Source organism: Sinohyriopsis cumingii, chromosome 8 (assembly GCF_028554795.1).
Source record: "Sinohyriopsis cumingii isolate HCF-2022 chromosome 8, ASM2855479v2, whole genome shotgun sequence".
In the NCBI taxonomy this organism is placed as follows: domain Eukaryota; kingdom Metazoa; phylum Mollusca; class Bivalvia; order Unionida; family Unionidae; genus Sinohyriopsis; species Sinohyriopsis cumingii.
The window spans coordinates 21,914,150-21,933,224 of NC_142968.1; the positions used below are offsets into that span (position 1 = coordinate 21,914,150).

At 30.7% G+C, this 19,075-nt stretch overlaps 1 protein-coding gene across 1 annotated transcript in view; it reads right to left on the bottom strand.

The window, feature by feature from the left end:
• Nucleotides 1-19,075, bottom strand: part of LOC149793123 (disintegrin and metalloproteinase domain-containing protein 10-like) — a 106,235-nt gene that overhangs the window by 35,653 nt on the left and 51,507 nt on the right. The window contains exons 7-9 of the mRNA XM_089967038.1: nt 4,284-4,424; nt 2,182-2,377; nt 1,467-1,627 (exon numbers count right to left, since the gene is read on the bottom strand). Coding sequence (XP_089823164.1) covers nt 1,467-1,627; nt 2,182-2,377; nt 4,284-4,424 — 498 coding nt within the window. The remainder of the gene's footprint in view (nt 1-1,466; nt 1,628-2,181; nt 2,378-4,283; nt 4,425-19,075) is intronic.

Below are 19,075 nucleotides of genomic sequence, written 5' to 3' on the forward strand. Positions count from 1 at the left end.
TTCTGTGAATAAAATTACCCATAATGACCTATCAAGACAGTGCCAGTTTGTACGGGAAATTCCATTGCATTAGAAATAGTCTGCTGGAAATCATATTGTAACAAAGATTAAAAAACATTTTCTATCCTGAAATAAAAAGGCTCTATGTTGTCAAGGTTTGTGGTTGTGCTGAACATGGTAGAATATTTTTGCAGGATACTGGTAGTCTATTAACTTTTGTGAAATACACCTTTTATTTCTTTCAGACAGTTTAGTAAATGCTTAAATTTGTTGACTCCGAATAAGTATGAGATAGGAGAGATTACTATGATTCATTATGTATTTGTAAGGCATTGGTAAAACCAACTGAAAGGTCAGAGATATAACAGCTCAATGTATCCTACACAATAAAATACATGAAAAATAAACAACAACTATAGCCTTAATATGTATATCCCACTTAGTCTTTGAAACTTGGGAAACTGTGTCACACAGTTTGGAATGAGGAAATGAAAGAAGCCTATATGTATTTGGACAGGATCCACCCCAGGAGCACACAATTTTGCCAAGTAATTTAGTTTGCTTGCTCGAGACCTGGCACAAATCTTAATAATCCTATCATTCACACACACATGGGACAATGTTTTCTTGAGTAATCACAAAACACGTTCAATATTCAGCTTCCTATACAAGATTGCCCAATTGACATAGCTATGTTTGGTAGGAGAGGGAATGAACTAAATATGTTAAGCTTTGGGTGAGAATTACATGATGTGCAGCATTATCAAAAGTCCAAGTTTGGTAATATGAGAAAGAGGTCAAAGTGGCCTTGTATCACTCATATAATACCATTATCTCTTCCAGAATTGGGATGGTTATGGAGGAAAATGTTATAGTTTTAAGCATGTGTAACAAATATTACAGCAATATTTCTCAGTATTTCAAATGTCTAGTAAAAAGACTGATTAATGTTTGACTTTACCATGAAGTGAGCAGCAGTAGAATTATAGAATGAGAATGGGAAATAATCTCTGTAATGGCTGATTTGCTTCTGAGAAAATCATAATAACCAAAATTGATTCAAACGTTGCGATTGCAGGAACTTTTGTTTTTAATGGAAGAAATAATAATTTGTGTGCAATATAAAAGCAGAAATGTCAAAACGTATTGCAAATGAACACAAAAACTGAAACTGTTTATACTATTTCAGAAATAAGCGGACAGTTAATTCAGTCTTTAAATGTGCATCAGTGCCTAGCCAAGCACAAGTCAGGTATATCTTAAAACTGATTACAAGACAAAAAGGGCAAATATTCCTACTGGTCATTTGAAATACATGATACTTAGCTAATTCCTCTGTAAATTGGAATGGTGTGTATTTTTATCCACAAAGTGCATGATACAATTCCAGTAATTAAGGCTGACTGGAGTCAGTGGCCTTGAGCAATCAAGTCTTACATTTTTTTACACAATGCAGTGCTACTTACAGGAGATCCAAAATTATGTCCAACTTCATGAGCAAATGTCAGCTTGGACACACTGAAAGGAACCTCCTTTCCATAGTTAAGTGTGGTGACGATTCCTGTATTCAGACTTTTCCCCACACCTGAGTACTGCTTAAATTTTTCACACACCCCTCCTGAGGCCTCTGTTCAAAAAGAATATAGTCAAATATAGATTAATATACATGCACAAGTTCACAGCACCTGCATCACCTTCTTTGGACTTCTACCACATATATCTCCTTTCAAGAGGCCCATGATGGGATAAATAAGATAACAAATTAGACTCACAAGTTTGACACACAAACAGACACACAAGTCGAGCTATTTGATAATCCAGACACAAACAATACACATCACTGGCCACACAAAACCAAACTCTCAAGTGCTTCTGTAAAGACAACAAAAGCTAGAAATGAGTTATGTTAAACTGGTTTCTTCTAACTTTGTTGAACACCCACAATCTGCCCCAATCGAATTAAATATAATAATGCAATTGCAAATGCAAACTCCTGCACTTACCAACCAGAGTTCATTCATCACATGCTTTTCCACATAAAGATTTCCATGTGGCATGAAATGTTGCACTAAGAAAACGTGTTTGGCTATACGTATGGCAATCAAGAATTGTTATCTTACGTTTTAGTATATTTTGCATAAATTAAGTGTATTACATAATGGTTAAATGATTGACACTTACGTGACGGTGATCCAACCCATGCCAAGCCAAGTGTCCCCCCTGCAAAATCTCTGTAGGTGAATAAATATGCCAAACAAAAATCATTGTGATTTTCCAGTGAATGGAGGTTAAGGAAGTTGCTGACATCAAGGTTGTCATCACAGTATCGTGATTTGTGAAGTTGGTCATGACACTTTGCTGACTCCCATGTCATCACCTTTAAGAGACAGAATCACAATGAAGTTTTGTTAGTTTTATTGACAGTGACTTAAAAGTAGCATTAGTAATGTGATGAATGCAGTAGCTCACTTGCAAATTCATGAATCATGTTTGCACTTCTTGAAAATCTGACAAGTGAGCTACTGTGTTTATCACTCGTGTATAGTGAAAAGAGTAACAGATTCTTATATATATATATATATATATATATATATATATATATATATATATATATATATATATATGTGTGTGTATATATGCATGTGCTGAACTCATTTCTGATATTCTTGAGTCAACCAAGACTGAAAAGATTAAGAAAATCTTCTAACGCTCTGATACAGTTTAGAGAACAAGCTTCCACCTCATGTACATTCTGCAGAACATGTTACAATATTTAAGAAGAGATATCATGCGTATATATTGCTAATAGATTACACTTCAGGCCTCAAAGAAAAAAAATACCTTGTTCATCTTTTTTTGTTTAAATACGTACATTTTTTATATATCACCTTCTCAAGGAAGCCATACAATCAATAGCATGTTCAGCAATATGCTGTACCTGGAAAGAGCTGCATAATGGAATTTTCCATTCCAGGCTCTGCCCTCACTTACTGCCATTAATTTGAATATCCATTTAAATATCTCATATAACTTATTTGATAATGAAACTTTATTATTGTCCCCGAGTAGCTTTGCCAGTGGATAAGGGACACCGTGTTCACATTTCCTACGTATCTGGGGGACATGAAGAATGTCAAAGGATGCAAATAGTTGAAACACTTGTGTTGCTGAAACAAGATTTGATAATGGCTTTGACGTTTTTTCCCGTTTTAATGTTATCTGCACAGCACTACCATCATTAATGTTGATTCTTAGATTATGGATATAACAAGTGCTCATGGAAACCACACAACAATGACATCTTCAAAAACCTTATTTACCTGAAATGTGCTACCTTTATGAATTTTCCTTTCCAGATTCTGTTCTTTGTTATCGCGCTTAATGTAAATACCTATACATTAAAATATAATATTTTTCTTATGTAATTTACATTATAATGAATCTGTATTATTTTTGTTAATATCTTTTTTGGACAAAAATATCTCTGTGTATTTAAGTATTCAGCAAGTTAGTCATGCTTGCTAGTATGTTGGCTAGATAAATTAACTCACATGTTATCATTGTATTTAAAAATGAGTACACACATGACAATTTTTCCTTACTGTTTTTACAAGTAAAAAATCTTGGCTGCAGTTCTTTTGTTTGAGTTTGCTTTTCTTTTAAAACTATGTCAATGAGTCTGTTTGTGTACATCTGCATATACTGATGTCGGTGATAAATGTGTGCAGTGCCCATCTAAAATCAGTGACCATCCCTAAATGATATTGCTTTAATTTTTGTTAACTATGGGGATGCTCTCAAACTGTGTTAGATATGATTTTACTTAATCTGTTCCAGAGATTAATAATATATCGATCATCACCAGAAAAATCAATCTATACTACTGATCTTGGGTCTGACTGTAATGTAGGTTGAAGCGAGTTCTAAAAATGAGATTGTTTCACAAAGTAAAAGTGACTATGACCACAGAATGCATTGCTAGAAAAGATATACCTTTATTCAAATTATCTCTCTCAACTCTGAAATTGTTAAAGAGAAGCCATTGGTATTCTTTGAAGAATACTATACATGATTTTGACATTAAAACTCTTAATATAATGAGGATTTTCCCAAAAGAGAAAATGAACAAAAACAGTGAACTCTCATACTTCTTAATGATTGTTGCTTATGTATTCCTGCCACAACAGGGTGTGAACAAATGTCTGTGATTGCCCCATTTTTAATAAAGAAAACAGTTAACATTTAACACTGTAGTTAAACACTTACTGTAGTTTAACACTTACTGTTGTTCTCTGCACTGCAAACCGGATCCCATAGTACCATACATTTCCATCTGTAAAGTTAGTGGACCCATAAACGTCGTTAAGGGCTTTGACATGGCGGGCAAAGAAAGCCAGAATCTCATCTCGGATTATATCTTCATTCTGAAGAAGAAAAGTAGTGAGTAAGCAAGCAAAGTTCTGCTGGTTGAGATACCCTGCCTGAGACCCCCTAGATTGAGGGCTACATTCTGTTAACCCCCAGAAGAGGGAGATACCTCACCTTTGACCCCTAAATAATAAGATGTCATTGCTGTGTTCCCTGAAGAATGATGGGCCACGCATGTCACACACGAAGAATGAAGTGCCTTGTCTGTAAACCTTGAGGCATCTCTCATGTGACCCCCAAAGTATGAGATGCCTCACCAATGAGCCACTAAATAATGATGTTCCACACTTGTGACCCTCATAAATGAGGTGCCAACCCTGTGATATATGAAGTTTTAAGTGTCTCATCCTTAACCGTTTTATAAGGAGGCACCTCTTCATGTGACCCCCAAGAATGAGGTACCTCACCTGTGACCCTCAAGAATGAGGTGCCTCACCTTTTGCCCCCAAAAATGGATTTTCCATAGCTGTAACCCATAAGAATGCCAGGTCTCACCTATAACCCCCGATAAATGTGATGCCTCACCTGCGACCCCAATACAATGAAGTGCCTCACCTCTAAAACCAAAGAATGAAGTGCCCCACCACTGACCCCTAAAAGTGGATTTGCCACAGGTGTAACCCATAACAATAACAGGTCTCACCTACAACCCTGAATAATGAGGTGCTTCGCCTGTGACCCCAATATAATGAAGAACCTCACCTATGACGGACAATGAAGTGCCTCATCAGTGACCCCTGATACATGAAGTACCTCACTTGTCATCTCAAAAAAATGAAATGCATCAAATGTGACCTGTGCAGTTATGTATCGTATCAGAGTTGCAAAAATCTTCAATACAACACCTGAACAATGAATCAGTTTGCTGATGATTAGTCCAATCTTATAACTGCTAGAAACGTGATACATGTATCTCACCACACTGTCACATATGAGACAATAACAGGAAGGTCATCAAACAACTTAAAACATCACCCATTAATTAGGTTCCTTAAACTTTGCCTACACTTATTTTACATTTTTAATGAAATTCAGTTAAAAGGTTATAAGTTCAGATGCAACATATCTATTTTACTTATAATTGTACGTAAGGCACTAACTTAATCAATTTAGCATATGTTACATTGAATTTTCTGGCTATAGGTGCATTTCAATTAAATGATTGGAATATTTAGTGGAAGCCACCTTTTGAAAATAGCAGAGTTTTTTTCTTCTGTTTTTAGGAACAGTAGGCATTACTAATGGTGATATGGTGTTGTTTGTTTGAAAGTTTAACGCCTTCGTGTCAAGGTGTTCTCTGCCAACTTTGGTTTAAACTGCTGCAGTTGTTTTTGATAAGCACTTGTTAACAGACAATGCATGATAAACTCAGGACCATACAGAAATGTGCCCTTCTAAACAATGAGTGTTTCTTTATCTTCCATAATTATTTTTTTGGGAAGGAAGTTAATTATATGTTTATTTTTGTTTATTTTTAGTTTGAATTTATTTAGAATTGTTTCGCTATTTTGTTTAATGTGTATTCATTCATTATAAAATTGTTGATGTTTCCTTTTTGTTTTCTCTCTTTTTATTTATCATTATCCATATATATATATATATATATATATATATATATATATATATATATATATCTTTATTTATTACTGTGACCTGACCACACATTGGAACACAGACACACACAAAGACATTCAGACATGAATAAATTAAATATACATTTTGTACTACAAAGAGTATCAATATATTTAAAATTTCAATACATGGATCTAATGGACCTTTCATTCTAAACATTTATTTATTTGCCTTTCTAGCTTTCTTTCGACATACATACATACATACATTCTGCGCTGCATGTGCTATAAAGAATTATGCAAAATAATCGTATTCTGTGGTATAATATGTATCTGTTATTATTATTTACATTATTGTTTTATGTATTTATACATGTATTTATTACTCTGAATATATTGTACACAAGAGAAATGTTTGCAATAAGAAAGATACAAATATATAGTAATATTTTGAAACCAACATACATGTATAAATTAAAACAAAACAGACAAGCATTTTAAGTGTATTTTATATTAAAGAATAAACAACATTTTCTCGCAAATTCGCAAGAGAAACATAACATCATTGTAATATTGATTTACTGAATAAATCTTCTATTGCAGTATTAAACATTTGTAAATATTTTATTTATTTGTTTATTTATTTATTTACTTATTTATTTATTTACGCCAATGATATTTAGCTACCGGTATATACAGGTTGGTTTGTAAATAAATTAAAATTGTCTTCAAGTTCTTTTGCTTAGTTACCGACGTAAATTCTGTTGCTTCACCATAATGTCCAATGTTTGATCATATAAAATTAAGCATATTAAAATAGACAATTTTCAAAATATACCATCAATAGTTTCTATTACATAATAAAAAGCAACTTACCTGCAAGATTAAATATCCATATGCTGATTGTTTTCCATAATTTCACCGGCTAATTGCAAAGTTTGCTACGAGAAAATAATACCACTCCAAAATACAACGGTAAATCTGAGAAATTCATGGAAATAAATTGTTCGTTTTATGGGAGGTTTCAAATTGATATAGTCTAGCAAACTGTAAATAAATGTAATATTCTATTGTCAAAGATAATATTTACTTTATTAATATGACATTTTCATATGGGATTTGCTAATGACGGTCAAGATTATTATTTACTTTATTAATATGACATTTTCATATGTGATCGGCTAATGATGGTCGAGATTAGTATTTACTTTATTAACATGACATTTTCATATGGGATTGGTTAATGACGGTCGAGATTAATATTTACTTTATTAATATGACATTTTCATATGGGATTGGCTAATGACGGTTGAGATCAATATTTACTTTATTAATCTGACATTTTCAAATGGGATTGGCTAATGACGGTCAAGATTAATATTTACTTTATTAATATGACATTTTCATATGGGATTGGTTAATACAGTCAAGATTAGCATTCACTTTATCAATATGACATTTTCATATGGGATTGGCTAATGACTGTCGAGATCAATATTTACTTTATTAATATGACATTTTCATATGGGATCGGCCAATGACGGTCAAGATTAATATTTACTTTATTAATATGACATTTTCAAATGGGATTGGTTAATACAGTCAAGATTAGTATTTACTTTATTAATATGACATTTTCATATGGGATCTGCTAATGATGGTCGAGATTATTATTTACTTTATTAATATGACATTTTCATATGGGATCGGCTAATGACGGTCGAGATTAATATTTACTTTAATAATTTGACATTTTCATATGGGATCGGCTAATGACGGTCGAGATCAATATTTACTTTACTAATATGACATTTTCATATGGGATTGGTTAATGACGGTCGAGATTAGTATTTACTTTATTAATATGACATTTTCATATGGGATTGGCTAATGACGGTCGAGATTAGTATTCACTTTATTAATCTGACATTTTCATATGGGATCGGCTAATGACAGTCAAGATTAATATTTACTTTATTAATCTGACATTTTCATATGGGATCAGCTAATGACAGTCAAGACTAATATTTACTTTATTAATATGACATTTCATATGGGATTGGTTTTCATATGGGATTGGCTAATGAAGGTAGAGATTAGTATTTACTTTATTAATATGACATTTTCATATGGAATTGGCTAATGACGGTCGAGATTAGTATTTACTTTATTAATATCACATTTTCATACGGGATCGGCTAATGACGGTCGAGATTAATATTTATTTTATTAATATGACATTTTCATATGGGATTGGTTAATGACGGTCGAGATTGGTATTTACTTTATTAATCTGACATTTTCATATGGGATCGGCTACTGACAGTTAAGACTAATATTTACTTTATTAATATGACATTTCATATGGGATTGGTTTTCATATGGGATTGGCTAATGACGGTAGAGATTAGTATTTACTTTATTAATATGACATTTTCATATGGAATTGGCTAATGACGGTCAAGATTAGTATTTACTTTATTAATATCACATTTTCATACGGGATCGGCTAATGACGGTCGAGATTAATATTTACTTTATTAATATGACATTTTCATATGGGATTGGTTAATGACGGTCGAGATTAGTATTTACTTTATTAATCTGACATTTTCATATGGGATAGGCTAATGACAATCAAGATTAATATTTACTTTATTAATATGACATTTCATATGGGATAGGCTAATGACAGTCAAGATTAATATTTACTTTATTAATATGACGTTTTCATATGGGATCGGCTAATGACTGTCGAGATCAATATTTACTTTATTAATATGACATTTTCATATGGGATAGGCTAATGACAGTCAAGATTAATATTTACTTTATTAATATGACATTTTCATATGGGATTGGTTTTCATATGGGATAGACTAATGACAGTCAAGATTAATATTTACTTTATTAACATGACATTTCATATGGAATAGGCTAATGACAGTCAAGATTAGTATTTACTTTATTAACATGACATTTTCATATGGGATCGGCAAATAACGGTCAAGATTAATATCTACTTTATTAATATAACGTTTTCATATGGGATCGGCTAATGACTGTCGAGATCAATATTTACTTTATTAATATGACGTTTTCATATGGGATCGGCTAATGACTGTCGAGATCAATATTTACTTTATTAATATGACGTTTTCATATGGGATCAGCTAATGACTGTCGAGATCAATATTTACTTTATTAATATGACGCTTTCATATGGGATTGGCTAATGACTGTCGAGATCAATATTTACTTTATTAATATGACGCTTTCATATGGGATCAGCTAATGACTGTCGAGATCAATATTTACTTTATTAATATGACGCTTTCATATGGGATCGGCTAATGACTGTCGAGATAAATATTTACTTTATTAATATGACGCTTTCATATGGGATCGGCTAATGACTGTCGAGATCAATATTTACTTTATTAATATGACGTTTCCATATGGGATCGGCTAATGACTGTCAAGATCAATATTTACTTTATTAATATGACGTTTTCATATGGGATAGGCTAATGACTGTCGAGATCAATATTTACTTTATTAATATGACGTTTTCATATGGGATTGGCTAATGATGGTCAAGATTAATATTTACTTTATTAATATGACATTTTCATATGGGATTGGCTAATGATGGTCGAGATTAATATTTACTTTATTAATATGACATTTTCATATGTGATTGGCTAATGACTGTCGAGATCAATATTTACTTTATTAATATGACATTTTCATATGGGATTGGTTTTCATATGGGATAGGCTAATGACAGTCAAGATTAATATTTACTTTATTAATATGACATTTTCATATGCGATAGGCTAATGACAGTCAAGATTAATATTTACTTTATTAATATGACATTTTCATATGTGATTGGCTAATGACTGTCGAGATCAATATTCACTTTATTAATATGACATTTTCATATGGGATAGGCTAATGACAGTCAAGATTAATATTTACTTTATTAATATGACATTTTCATATGGGATCGGCTAATGACAGTCAAGATTAATATTTACTTTATTAATCTGATGTTTTCATATGGGATCGGCTAATGACAGTCAAGATTAATATTTACTTTATTAATATGACATTTCATATGGGATTGGTTTTCATATGGGATTGGCTAATGACGGTAGAGATTAGTATTTACTTTATTAATATGACATTTTCATATGGGATTGGCTAATGACTGTCGAGATCAATATTTACTTTATTAATATGACATTTTCATATGGGATTGGCTAATGACGGTCAAGATTAGCATTTACTTTATTAATATGACGTTTTCATATGGGATCGGCTAATGACTGTCGAGATCAATATTTACTTTATTAATATGACTTTTTCATATGGGATCGGCTAATGACTGTCGAGATCAATATTTACTTTATTAATATGACATTTTCATATGAAATAGGCTAATGACGGTCGAGATTAGTATTTACTTTATTAATATGACATTTTCATATGGGATTGGCTAATGACAGTCAAGATTAGTATTTACTTTATTAATATGGCATTTTCATATGGGATTGGCTAATGACGGTCGAGATTAATATTAACTTTATTAATATGACATTTCATATGGGATTGGTTTTCATATGGGATTGGCTAATGACGGTAGAGATTAGTATTTACTTTATTAATCTGACATTTTCATATGGGATTGGCTAATGACGGTCAAGATTAGTATTTACTTTATTAATATGACGTTTTCATATGGGATCGGCTAATGACTGTCGAGATCAATATTTACTTTATTAATATGATATTTGCATATGGGATAGGCTAATAACAGTCAAGATTAATATTTACTTTATTAATATGACATTTTCATATGGGATTGGTTTTCATATGGGATAGGCTAATGACTGTCGAGATCAATATTTACTTTATTAATATGACATTTTCATATGGGATAGGCTAATGACAGTCAAGATTAATATTTACTTTATTAATATGACATTTTCATATGGGATTGGTTTTCATATGGGATAGGCTAATGACAGTCAAGATTAATATTTACTTTATTAATATGACATTTCATATGGGATTGGTTTTCATATGGGACAGGCTAATGACGGTCAAGATTAATATCTACTTTATTAATATGACGTTAACATATGGGATCGGCTAATGAATGTCGAGATCAATATTTACTTTATTAATATGACGTTTTCATATGGGATCAGCTAATGACTGTCGAGATCAATATTTCCTTTATTAATATGACGTTTTCATATGGGATCGGCTAATGACTGTCGAGATCAATATTTACTTTATTAATATGACTTTTTCATGTGGGATCGGCTAATGACTGTCGAGATCAATATTTACTTTATTAATATGACATTTTCATATGCGATAGGCTAATGACAGTCAAGATTAATATTTACTTTATTAATATGACATTTTCATATGGGATTGGTTTTCATATGGGATAGGCTAATGACAGTCAAGATTAATATTTACTTTATTAATATGACATTTTCGCATGTGATTGGCTAATGACGGTCGAGATTAATATTTACTTTATTAATATGACATTTTCATATGGGATTGGCTAATGACAGTCAAGACTATTATTTATTTATTAATATGACATTTTCATATGGGATTGGTTTTCATATGGGATAGGCTAATGACAGTCAAGATTAATATTTACTTTATTAATATGACATTTTCATATGGGATTGGATAATGACAGTCAAGATTAGTATTTACTTTATTAATATGACATTTTCATATGGGATTGGCTAATGAATGTCGAGATCAATATTTACTTTATTAATATGACATTTTCATATGTGATTGGCTAATGACGGTCGAGATTAGTATTTACTTTCTTAATCTGACATTTTCATATGGGATCGGCTAATGACGGTCAAGATTAATATTTACTTTATTAATATGACATTTTCATATGGGATAGGCTAATGACAGTCAAGATTAGTATTTACTTTATTGATATGACATTTTCATATGTGATCGGCTAATGACAGTCAAGATTAGTATTTACTTTATTAATATGACGTTTTCATATGGGATCGGCTAATGACGGTCGAGATTAATATTTACTTTATTAATATGACATTTTCATATGGGACAGGCTAATGACAGTCAAGATTAGTATTTACTTTATCAATATAACATTTTCATATGGGATTGGCTAATGACGGTCGAGATTAATATTTACTTTATTAATATGACATTTTCATATGGGATAGGCTAATGACAGTCAAGATTAATATTTACTTTATTAATATGACATTTCATATGGGATAGGCTAATGACAGTCAAGATTAATAATTACTTTATTAATATGACATTTTCATATGGGATCGGCTAATGGCTGTCGAGATCAATACTTACTTTATTAATATGACATTTTCATATGGGATTGGCTAATGACGGTCGAGATTAATATTTACTTTATTAATATGACATTTTCATATGTGATCGACTAATGACTGTCGAGATCAATATTTACTTTATTAATATGACATTTTCATATGGGATTGGTTTTCATATGGGATAGGCTAATGACAGTCAAGATTAATATTTACTTTATTAATATGACATTTTCATATGTGATCGGCTAATGACTGTCGAGATCAATATTTACTTTATTAATATGACGTCTTCATATGGGATCGGCTAATGACTGTCGAGATCAATATTTACTTTATTAATATGACGTTTTCATATGGGATCAGCTAATGACTGTCGAGATCAATATTTACTTTATTAATATGACATTTTCATATGGGATAGGCTAATAACAGTCAAGATTAATATTTACTTTCTTAATATGACATTTTCATATGGGACTGGTTTTCATATGGGATAGGCTAATGACTGTCGAGATCAATATTTACTTTATTAATATGACATTTTCATATGGGATTGGCTAATGACGGTCGAGATTAATATTTACTTTATTAATATGACATTTCATATGGGATTGGTTTTCATATGGGATTGGCTAATGACGGTAGAGATTAGTATTTACTTTATTAATCTGACATTTTCATATGGGATTGGCTAATGACGGTCAAGATTAGTATTTACTTTATTAATATGACGTTTTCATATGGGATCGGCTAATGACTGTCGAGATCAATATTTACTTTATTTATATGACATTTTCATATGGGATAGGCTAATAACAGTCAAGATTAATATTTACTTTATTAATATGACATTTTCATATGGGACTGGTTTTCATATGGGATAGGCTAATGACTGTCGAGATCAATATTTACTTTATTAATATGACATTTTCATATGGGATAGGCTAATGACAGTCAAGATTAATATTTACTTTATTAATATGACATTTTCATATGGGATTGGTTTTCATATGGGATAGGCTAATGACAGTCAAGATTAATATTTACTTTATTAATATGACATTTCATATGGGATTGGTTTTCATATGGGATAGGCTAATGACGGTCAAGATTAATATCTACTTTTTTAATATGACGTTATCATATGGGATCGGCTAATGACTGTCGAGATCAATATTTACTTTATTAATATGACGTTTTCATATGGGATCAGCTAATGACTGTCGAGATCAATATTTACTTTATTAATATGACGTTTTCATATGGGATCGGCTAATGACTGTCGAGATCAATATTTACTTTATTAATATGACGTTTTCATGTGGGATCGGCTAATGACTGTCAAGATCAATATTTACTTTATTAATATGACATTTTCATATGGGATAGGCTAATGACAGTCAAGATTAATATTTACTTTATTAATATGACATTTTCATATGGGATTGGTTTTCATATGGGATAGGCTAATGACAGTCAAGATTAATATTTACTTTATTAATATGACATTTTCGCATGTGATTGGCTAATGACGGTCGAGATTAATATTTACTTTATTAATATGACATTTTCATATGGGATTGGCTAATGACAGTCAAGATTATTATTTACTTTATTAATATGACATTTTCATATGGGATTGGTTTTCATATGGGATAGGCTAATGACAGTCAAGATTAATATTTACTTTATTAATATGACATTTTCATATGGGATTGGCTAATGACAGTCAAGATTAGTATTTACTTTATTAATATGACATTTTCATATGGGATTGGCTAATGAATGTCGAGATCAATATTTACTTTATTAATATGACATTTTCATATGTGATTGGCTAATGACGGTCGAGATTAGTATTTACTTTCTTAATCTGACATTTTCATATGGGATCGGCTAATGACGGTCAAGATTAATATTTACTTTATTAATATGACATTTTCATATGGGATAGGCTAATGACAGTCAAGATTAGCATTTACTTTATTAATATGACATTTTCATATGTGATCGGCTAATGACAGTCAAGATTAGTATTTACTTTATTAATATGACGTTTTCATATGGGATTGGCTAATGACGGTCGAGATTAATATTTACTTTATTAATATGACATTTTCATATGGGATAGGCTAATGACAGTCGAGATTAGTATTTACTTTATTAATATCACATTTTCATATGGGATTGGCTAATGACTGTCGAGATCAATATTTACTTTATTAATATGACATTTTCATATGGGATTGGCTAATGATGGTCAAGATTAGTATTTACTTTATTAATATGACGTTTTCATATGGGATCGGCTAATGACTGTCGAGATCAATATTTACTTTATTAATATGACTTTTTCATATGCGATCGGCTAATAACTGTCGAGATCAATATTTACTTTATTAATATGACATTTTCATATGAAATAGGCTAATGACGGTCGAGATTAGTATTTACTTTATTAATATGACATTTTCATATGGGATTGGCTAATGACGGTCAAGATTAGTATTTACTTTATTAATATGACATTTTCATATATGATTGGCTAATGACGGTCGAGATTAATATTTACTTTATTAATATGACATTTTATATGGGATTGGTTTTCATATGGGATTGGCTAATGACGGTAGAGATTAGTATTTACTTTATTAATCTGACATTTTCATATGGGATTGGCTAATGACGGTCAAGATTAGTATTTAATTTATTAATATGACGTTTTCATATGGGATCGGCTAATGACTGTCGAGATCAATATTTACTTTATTAATATGACATTTTCATATGGGATAGGCTAATAACAGTCAAGATTAATATTTACTTTATTAATATGACATTTTCATATGGGATTGGTTTTCATATGGGATAGGCAAATGACTGTCAAGATCAATATTTACTTTATTAATATGACATTTTCATATGGGATAGGCTAATGACAGTCAAGATTAATATTTACTTTATTAATATGACATTTTCATATGGGATTGGTTTTCATATGGGATAGGCTAATGACAGTCAAGATTAATATTTACTTTATTAATATGACATTTCATATGGGATTGGTTTTCATATGGGATAGGCTAATGACGGTCAAGATATATATCTACTTTATTAATATGACGTTATCATATGGGATCGGCTAATGAATGTCGAGATCAATATTTACTTTATTAATATGACGTTTTCATATGGGATCAGCTAATGACTGTCGAGATCAATATTTACTTTATTAATATGACGTTTTCATATGGGATCGGCTAATGACTGTCGAGATCAATATTTACTTTACTAATATGACTTTTTCATGTGGGATCGGATAATGACTGTCGAGATCAATATTTACTTTATTAATATGACATTTTCATATGGGATAGGCTAATGACAGTCAAGATTAATATTTACTTTATTAATATGACATTTTCATATGGGATTGGTTTTCATATGGGATAGGCTAATGACAGTCAAGATTAATATTTACTTTATTAATATGACATTTTCGCATGTGATTTGCTAATGACGGTCGAGATTAATATTTACTTTATTAATATGACATTTTCATATGGGATTGGCTAATGACAGTCAAGATTATTATTTACTTTATTAATATGACATTTTCATATGGGATTGGTTTTCATATGGGATAGGCTAATGATAGTCAAGATTAATATTTACTTTATTAATATGACATTTTCATATGGGATTGGCTAATGACAGTCAAGATTAGTATTTACTTTATTAATATGACATTTTCATATGGGATTGGCTAATGAATGTCGAGATCAATATTTACTTTATTAATATGACATTTTCATATGTGATTGGCTAATGACGGTTGAGATTAGTATTTACTTTCTTAATCTGACATTTTCATATGGGATCGGCTAATGACGGTCAAGATTAATATTTACTTTATTAATATGACATTTTCATATGGGATAGGCTAATGACAGTCAAGATTAGTATTTACTTTATTAATATGACATTTTCATATGTGATCGGCTAATGACAGTCAAGATTAGTATTTACTTTATTAATATGACGTTTTCATATGGGATTGGCTAATGACGGTCGAGATTAATATTTACTTTATTAACATGACATTTTCATATGGGATAGGCTAATGACAGTCAAGATTAATATTTACTTTATTAATATGACATTTCATATGGGATAGGCTAATGACTGTCAAGATTAATATTTACTTTATTAATATGACATTTTCATATGGGATAGGCTAATGGCTGTCGAGATCAATATTTACTTTATTAATATGATATTTTCATATGGGATTGGTTTTCATATGGGATAGGCTAATGACAGTCAAGATTAATATTTACTTTATTAATATGACATTTCATATGGGATAGGCTAATGACAGTCAAGATTAGTATTTACTTTATTAATATGACATTTTCATATGGGATCGGCTAGTGACGGTCAAGATTAATATCTACTTTATTAATATAACGTTTTCATATGGGATCGGCTAATGACTGTCGAGATCAATATTTACTTTATTAATATGACGTTTTCATATGGGATCGGCTAATGACTGTCGAGATCAATATTTACTTTATTAATATGACATTTTCATATGGGATAGGCTAATGAGAGTCAAGATTAACATTTACTTTATTAATATGACATTTTCATATGTGATTGGCTAATGACTGTCGAGATCAATATTTACTTTATTAATATGACATTTTCATATGGGATAGGCTAATGACAGTCAAGATTAATATTTACTTTATTAATATGACATTTTCATATCGGATCGGTTAATGACAGTCAAGATTAATATTTACTTTATTAATCTGACATTTTCATATGGGATCGGCTAATGACAGTCAAGATTAATATTTACTTTATTAATATGACATTTCATATGGGATTGGTTTTCATATGGGATTGGCTAATGACGGTAGAGATTAGTATTTACTTTATTAATCTGACATTTTCATATGGGATAGGCTAATGACGGTCAAGATTAGTATTTACTTTATTAATATGACGTTTTCATATGGGATCGGCTAATGACTGTCGAGATCAATATTTACTTTATTAATATGACGTTTTCATATGGGATCGGCTAATGACTGTCGAGATCAATATTTACTTTATTAATATGACTTTTTCATATGGGATCGGCTAATGACTGTCGAGATCAATATTTACTTTATTAATATGACATTTTCATATGAAATAGGCTAATGACGGTCGAGATTAGTATTTACTTTATTAATATGACATTTTCATATGGGATTGGCTAATGACGGTCAAGATTAGTATTTACTTTATTAATATGACATTTTCATATGGGATTGGCTAATGACGGTCGAGATTAATATTTACTTTATTAATATGACATTTCATATGGGATTGGTTTTCATATGGGATTGGCTAATGACGGTAGAGATTAGTATTTACTTTATTAATCTGACATTTTCATATGGGATTGGCTAATGACGGTCAAGATTAGTATTTACTTTATTAATATGACGTTTTCATATGGGATCGGCTAATGACTGTCGAGATCAATATTTACTTTATTTATATGACATTTTCATATGGGATAGGCTAATAACAGTGAAGATTAACATTTACTTTATTGATATGACATTTTCATATGGGACTGGTTTTCATATGGGATAGGCTAATGACTGTCGAGATCAATATTTACTTTATTAATATGACATTTTCATATGGGATAGGCTAATGACAGTCAAGATTAATATTTACTTTATTAATATGACATTTTCATATGGGATTGGTTTTCATATGGGATAGGCTAATGACAGTCAAGATTAATATTTACTTTATTAATATGACATTTCATATGGGATTGGTTTTCATATGGGATAGGCTAATGACGGTCAAGATTAATATCTACTTTTTTAATATGACGTTATCATATGGGATCGGCTAATGACTGTCGAGATCAATATTTACTTTATTAATATGACGTTTTCATATGGGATCAGCTAATGACTGTCGAGATCAATATTTACTTTATTAATATGACGTTTTCATATGGGATCGGCTAATGACTGTCGAGATCAATATTTACTTTATTAATATGACGTTTTCATGTGGGATCGGCTAATGACTGTCAAGATCAATATTTACTTTATTAATATGACATTTTCATATGGGATAGGCTAATGACAGTCAAGATTAATATTTACTTTATTAATATGACATTTTCATATGGGATTGGTTTTCATATGGGATAGGCTAATGACAGTCAAGATTAATATTTACTTTATTAATATGACATTTTCGCATGTGATTGGCTAATGACGGTCGAGATTAATATTTACTTTATTAATATGACATTTTCATATGGGATTGGCTAATGACAGTCAAGATTATTATTTACTTTATTAATATGACATTTTCATATGGGATTGGTTTTCATATGGGATAGGCTAATGACAGTCAAGATTAATATTTACTTTATTAATATGACACTTTCATATGGGATTGGCTAATGACAGTCAAGATTAGTATTTACTTTATTAATATGACATTTTCATATGGGATTGGCTAATGAATGTCGAGATCAATATTTACTTTATCAATATGACATTTTCATATTTGATTGGCTAATGACGGTCGAGATTAGTATTTACTTTCTTAATCTGACATTTTCATATGGGATCGGCTAATGACGGTCAAGATTAATATTTA